This window comes from Athene noctua, chromosome 38 (genome assembly GCF_965140245.1).
Source record: "Athene noctua chromosome 38, bAthNoc1.hap1.1, whole genome shotgun sequence".
Lineage (NCBI taxonomy): Eukaryota > Metazoa > Chordata > Aves > Strigiformes > Strigidae > Athene > Athene noctua.
Window position 1 is genome coordinate 717,778 of NC_134074.1, and position 7,269 is coordinate 725,046.

General features: G+C 64.5%; 1 protein-coding gene across 1 annotated transcript; it reads right to left on the minus strand.

Annotated features, from left to right (window-relative positions):
• Nucleotides 1-559: 559 nt before the first annotated feature.
• On the minus strand, nucleotides 560-6,833 carry DCAF11 (DDB1 and CUL4 associated factor 11; the record flags this gene model as incomplete). The annotated part of the gene is made up of 5 exons (XM_074931041.1): nucleotides 560-705; nucleotides 1,796-1,903; nucleotides 2,722-2,867; nucleotides 4,677-4,830; nucleotides 6,543-6,833. Coding segments are annotated over 5 exons (801 nt in total), but the record flags the coding sequence as incomplete, so codon positions are not given.
• Between the last annotated feature and the right edge of the window lie 436 nt (nucleotides 6,834-7,269).

Here is a 7,269-nt window from a genome sequence, read left to right on the forward strand (position 1 = left end):
CTGCCCCACACCTGCCCTACGGCCGCCCCATGGCGGCCCCACACCCCAGCCCCACACCTGCCTTCCTGCTGCCCCACAAGTGCCCCAGAGCTCCCCTATACACCCGCCCCCCACCTCTGCCCCACAAGTGCCCCACACCCGCCCCACAACTACCTTATTGCTGCCCCACAAGTGCCCCACAGCCGCCCCAGAGCCCAGCCCCACACCCCAGCCCCACACCTGCCCCACAAGTGCCCCACACCTGCCCCACAACTGCCTTATTGCTGCCCCACAAGTGCCCCAGAGCTCCCCTATACACCTGCCCCACAGCCCAGCCCCACAGCCCAGCCCCACAAGTGCCCCAGAGCCGCCCCACAGCCCAGCCCCACAGCCCAGCCCCACACCTCCGCCCCACGGCTCTTTCTGGGGACAAAATGGCCGACGAAGGACACGGGAATGACCGGAGGGGGGGGTGGGGGGGAGGGGTCACTTATGGGGCTGCCCCTCCCCCACCCCCCTCCCCCCACATTTTTCCCCTCCCCCCCCCCCCCCCAAATAAGGTCACTTGTGGGTCGGAGCGAAGCGTTTATTGTGGGGGGGAGGGGAGGGGGGTGGGGGGAGGGGTCACGGCTGGGGGGGGGAGGGGTGGGGGGGGAGGGGCGTTTCCCCTCCCCCCTCGTCGTCCTGAGGCTCCCGATAGGCCCAAAGGCGGATGGTGCCGTCCCACTGCGGGGGAGGGGCGGGGGGTCACACGGACCCACAGAGACCCCCCGGACCCATAGATCCGCCTCCAGCCCCACATCTCCCCCCCAGCCCCACATCTCCCCCCTCCAGCCCCACATCTCCCCCTCCAGCCCCACATCTCCCCCCCCAGCCCCACATCTCCCCCCTCCAGCCCCACATCTCGCCCCCTGCCCCACATCTCCCCCCCCAGCCCCACATCTCCCCCCTCCAGCCCCACATCTCCCCCCTCCAGCCCCACATCTCGCCCCCTGCCCCACATCTCCCCCTCCAGCCCCACATCTCCCCCCCCAGCCCCACATCTCCCCCCTCCAGCCCCACATCTCCCCCCTCAGCCCCACATCTCCCCCCTCCAGCCCCACATCTCCCCCCCAGCCCCACATCTCCCCCCTCCAGCCCCACATCTCCCCCCTCAGCCCCACATCTCCCCCCTCCAGCCCCACATCTCCCCCTCCAGCCCCACATCTCCCCCCTCCAGCCCCACATCTCCCCCTCCAGCCCCACATCTCCCCCCCCAGCCCCACATCTCCCCCCTCCAGCCCCACATCTCCCCCCTCTAGCCCCACATCTCCCCCCCCAGCCCCACATCTCCCCCCTCCAGCCCCACATCTCCCCCTCCAGCCCCACATCTCCCCCCTCCAGCCCCACATCTCCCCCCCCAGCCCCACATCTCCCCCCTCCAGCCCCACATCTCCCCCCCCAGCCCCACATCTCCCCCCTCCAGCCCCACATCTCCTCCTCCAGCCCCACATCTCCCCCCCCAGCCCCACATCTCCCCCCTCCAGCCCCACATCTCCCCCTCCAGCCCCACATCTCCCCCCCCAGCCCCCACATCTCCCCCCTCCAGCCCCACATCTCCCCCCCCAGCCCCACATCTCCCCCCCAGCCCCACATCTCCCCCCTCCAGCCCCACATCTCCCCCCCCAGCCCCACATCTCCCCCCCCAGCCCCACATCTCCCCCCTCCAGCCCCACATCTCCCCCCTCCAGCCCCACATCTCCCCCCCCAGCCCCACATCTCCCCCCTCCAGCCCCACATCTCCCCCCCTGCCCCATAGATTCCCCCCCCGCCCCACCGAGGCGCTGGCCAGGGTCCCCCCGTGCGGGTGCCAGCTGACGTCCCTCACACAAGCGCCGTGATTGGTCAATCTCCGCACGGCCCGCCCAGTCAGCACGTCGTAACACTGGCGCGGGGGGGGAGGGCGCGGGGCTTAGGGACACGCCCACCGCGTCCTAAAGCCACGCCCCCTTCCCGGACACACCCCCCCCTTACACCCCCCACCCCTCCCCAGTGGGTCCTGCCCGCCCTATGGCCACGCCCCCACGCCAAAGCCACGCCCCCACCCCCAAAGCCACGCCCCCAGCCCGCCCAGCCACCGTGCTGGCCACGCCCACCGCGCCAAGCCACGCCCACACCCTCCATTAAGCCGTTAAGCCACGCCCCCACCCCTCTCTCACACACCCCCAGATCTCAAGCCACGCCCCCACCCACAAAGCCACGCCCACCGGGCATGTAGCCACGCCCACCAGCCTGTCCACACCCGCCAAGCCACGCCCCCAAATCATCAAGCCGCGCCCCCCCCGGTTCAAGCCACGCCCACACCCCCAAAACCACGCCCCCAGCCATGAAGCCACGCCCCCAGCCACCGCTTTAAGCCACGCCCACAGCGCAAACCACGCCCGCCTCCACCCATAAGCCACGCCCCCAAGCCCTTAAGCCGCGCCCCCCACCCCTAAAACCCCCCCAGATCTCAAGCCACGCCCCCAGGCGTGAAGCCACGCCCCTCAGCCTGCCCAGCCACCGCTTTAAGCCACGCCCACACCCCCAAGCCACGCCCACACCCCCCCTTAAGCCACGCCCACACCTCCTCAAGCCACCCCCTCACCCCGGTTTCAAGCCACGCCCGCACGCTTCAAAGCCACACCCCCTCCCCACAGGCCACACCCCGTCGCCCGCCAGGCCCCGCCCCTCGCCGCCAGGCCCCGCCCCCTCACCCAGCACCGCCCCCGAGGCGCAGCCGGTGCCCAGGAAGAGCCCCCCGGTTCCGCGGGGGGGGGAGAGGCGGCAGCGGAGCAGCGTGTGCAGCACCACGTGACCGCGGTACGTCATCAGCGAGCTGTCGCCTGGCAACGGCGCCGTCGTCATGGCTACGGCGCGGGGGGGGGGACAGGGAACAGCGCGTCGTTACCGCGGTAACGCACAAAATGGCCGCCGGGAGAGACGCGTTGCCGCGGCAACCGACAAAATGGCGGCGGGCGGGAAGCGTTGCCGCGGCAACCGACAAAATGGCGGCGGGCGGGAAGCGTTGCCGCGGCAACCGACAAAATGGCGGCGGGCGGGAAGCGTTGCCGCGGCAACCGACAAAATGGCGGCGGGCGGGAAGCGTTGCCGCGGCAACCGGTAAGATTGCCGCCAAGCGCGGCAACGGACAAAATGGCGGCGGGACGTAACGCGTTGCCGTGGCAACGGGTAAAATGGCGGCTGGTTGCCGAACTAATTAACCCCAGAATGTTCTTAATTACCCCCACCCCCTCCCTAATTACCCCCATCACCTCCCTAATTACCCCCGGGATGAATCTAATTACCCCAAATGTCATTAATTACCCCCATCACCTCCCTAATTACCCCCGGGACGGCTCTAATTACCCCAAACATGTCCTTAATTACCCCCACCCCCTCCCTAATTACCCCATCACCCCCTAATTACCCCCGGGATGACTCTAATTACCCCAAACATGTCCTTAATTACCCCCATCACCCCCTAATTACCCCAACTATGTCCTTAATTACCCCCATCCCCCCTAATTACCCCATCACCCCCTAATTACCCCCATCACCTCCCTAATTACCGCCGGGATGACTCTAATTACCCGAACTATGTCCTTAATTACCCCCATCCCCCCTAATTACCCCCGGGATGACTCTAATTACCCCAACTATGTCCTTAATTACCCCCATCCCCCCTAATTACCCTATCACCCCCTAATTACCCCCGGGATGACTTTAATTACCCCAAATGTCATTAATTACCCCCAGAACCTCCCTAATTACCCCCAGGATGACTCTAATTACCCCAACTATGTCCTTAATTACCCCCATCACCCCCTAATTACCCCCGGGATGACTCTAATTACCCCAACTATGTCATCAATTACCCCCATCCCCTCCTAATTACCCCCATCACGCCCTAATTACCCCATCACCCTCTAATTACCCCCAGGATGACTCTAATCACCCCAAATGTCATTAATTACCCCCATCACCTCTCTAATTACCCCCATCACCCCCTAATTACCCCCAGAACCTCCCTAATTACCCCCAGAACCTCCCTAATTACCCCCATCCCACCCTAATTACCCCTAAAACCTCCCTAATTACCCCCATCACCCCCTAATTACCGCTGGGATGACTCTAATTACCCCAACTATATCATTAATTACCCCATCCCACCCTAATTACCCCTAGAACCTCCCTAATTACCCCCATCCCCCCCTAATTACCCCCATCACCCCCTAATTACCCCCATCCCACCCTAATTACCCCTAAAACCTCCCTAATTACCCCCATCACCCCCTAATTACCCCCATCCCACCCTAATTACCCCCATCCCACCCTAATTACCCCTAGAACCTCCCTAATTACCCCCATCACCCCCTAATTACCCCCATCCCACCCTAATTACCCCCATCCCACCCTAATTACCCCTAAAACCTCCCTAATTACCCCCATCACCCCCTAATTACCGCCGGGATGACTCTAATTACCCCAACTATATCATTAATTACCCCCATCCCACCCTAATTACCCCATCACCCCCTAATTACCCCCACCCCCTCCCTAACTCCCCCCACGCCCCCCCCCCGCCCCTCAACCAACCAACCCACCAAACTTTCTCCTCCTCCGCCCGCCGCTCCCCCTCCCCTCCCCGCTAATTAACGCTAATTAAGGCTAATTACCGCGGCGGGGGGCGCGCTGCCAGCGGTAGTCCCAGCTCTGGCGGGCGACGGCGCGACGGGCGGCCGCCGCCCCCCCGGGCCCCGCCGGGCGCCGGAGGTCCCAGAGTTTCGCCGTCTGGTCCTTGGAGTTGGTGACCAGGTAGCGGCCGTCGCCCTTGGGGACGAGGGGGCGGGGTCAAGGGGGCGGGGCTCAAAGGTCATTGGTGGGGGAGTGAGGGGTCAAGGGGTGGGGACTAGAAGCGGCCCCGGGGGGTCCCAGGAGCACCCGCAGCATCTCAGGGGCTTCTGGAGGCCGTCCCAGTTGGACCAGTTGCACTATAAGCCCATCCCAGTTCATCCCAGTTGACCCCAGTTGACCCAGTTGACCCATAAACCCATCCCAGTTGGCACCAAACCCCATCCCAGTGCTCCCAGTAGCACCCGCAGCATCTCAGGGGCTTCTGGAGGCCGTCCCAGTTGGACCAGTTGCACTATAAGCCCATCCCAGTTCATCCCAGTTGACCCCAGTTGACCCAGTTGACCCATAAACCCATCCCAGTTGGCACCAAACCCAATCCCAGTGCTCCCAGTAGCACCCGCAGCATCTCAGGGGCTTCTGGAGGCCATCCCAGTTGGACCAGTTGCACTATAAGCCCATCCCAGTTCATCCCAGTTGACCCCAGTTGACCCAGTTGACCCATAAACCCATCCCAGTTGGCACCAAACCCCATCCCAGTGCTCCCAGTAGCACCCGCAGCATCTCAAGGGCTTCTGGAGGCCGTCCCAGTTGGACCAGTTGCACTATAAGCCCATCCCAGTTCATCCCAGTTGACCCAGTTGACACATAAACCCATCCCAGTTGGCACCAAACCCAATCCCAGTGCTCCCAGTAGCACCCGCAGCATCTCAAGGGCTTCTGGAGGCCGTCCCAGTTGGACCAGTTGCACTATAAGCCCATCCCAGTTCATCCCAGTTGCTCCCAGTTGACCCCAGTTGACCCAGTTGACCCATAAACCCATCCCAGTTGGCACCAAACCCAATCCCAGTGCTCCCAGTGGCACCCGCAGCATCTCAAGGGCTTCTGGAGGCCGTCCCAGTTGGACCAGTTGCACTATAAGCCCAACCCAGTTGCTCCCAGTTGCCTCCCAGTCCCCCCCAGTCGCCTCCCAGTCCCTCCTAAACTGCTCCCAGTGACCCCCAGTCCCTCCCAGTCCCCCTGACTCCTCTTGCAGTTCCCTCCCAGTCTCCCCCACTCCCCTCCCAGTCCCTCCCAGTTCCCCCTAAACCCCCTCCAGTTACTCCCAGTCCCCCCCAATCCCTCCCAGTCCCCCCCAGTCCCTCCCAGTCCCTCCCAATCCCCTCCCAGTGCCCCCAATCCCCCTCTACCCCCTTCCCAGTCCCTCCCAGTCTACCCCAATCCCCCCCAGTCCCACCTAAACCCCTCCCAGTCCCTCCCAGTCGCCCCCAATCCCCTCCCAGTTCCCCCTAAACCCCCTCCAGTTACTCCCAGTCCCCCCCAATCCCTCCCAGTCGCCCCCAATCCCTCCCAGTTCCCCCTAAACCCCTCCCAGTCCCCCCATAACCCCTCCCAGTCCCTCCCAATCCCCTCCCAGTGCCCCCAATCCCCCTCTACCCCCCTCCCAGTCCCTCCCAGTCTACCCCAATCCCCCCCAGTCCCCCCTAAACCCCTCCCAGTCCCCCCCACTCCCCTCCCAGTCCCTCCCAGTCTCTCCCAATCCCCCCTAAACCCCTCCCAGTCCCTCCCAGTCTCTCCCAGTCCCCCCTAAACCCCTCCCAGTCCCTCCCAGTCCCCCCCAATCCCCCCCCCAGTCCCTCCCAATGCCCCCCTAAACCCCTCCCAGTGCCTCCCAGTCCCCTCCCAGTTACCCGGGGGTGCAGGAAGGTGATGCCGTCCCGGTGCCCCGCCCAGAGGCCGACGGGGCGTGGCCGCCCCTCCCCCAGGCAGCGCCGGTCCCAGGCCCTGCAGACGCCGTCGTCCCCCGCCGAGAGCAGCACCTGCCCCGCCCCCTCCGCCAGCGCCACCGCGTTGACGTCGTCCTCGTGCGCCGCCACCTGGGGGCGGGGCCGGGGGCAAAGGTCGCCCAGGGCGCCCGCCCCCGTCGGCGGGCCTTGGACCCCGTCACGTGACCTGGGACCCGATTGGGCTGCCCTGGGAGCCTATCGGGTGGCCTGGAACCCCATTGGGTGACCTTGAACGCTGCTGGGTGACCTTGAACCCTATTGGGTGACCTTGAGCCCTATTGGGTGACCTGGAACCCTATTGGGTGCCCCTGTACCCTATTGGATAACCTAGGACCATATTGAGTGACCTAGAACCCTGCTGGGTGGCCTTGAACCCTATTGGGTGACCTTGGACCCTACTGGGTGACCTCTGACCCTATTGGGTGACCTAGAACCCTGCTGGGTGGCCTTGAACCCTATTGGGTGACCTTGGAGCCTATTGGGTGACCTTGGAGCCTATTGGGTGACCTAGAACCCTATTGGGTGAACTTGAATGCTGCTGGGTGACCTTGAACCCTATTAAGTAGCCTAGAACCCCGCTGGGTAACCTTGAACCCTACTGGGTAACCTTGAACCCTACTGGGTGACCTTG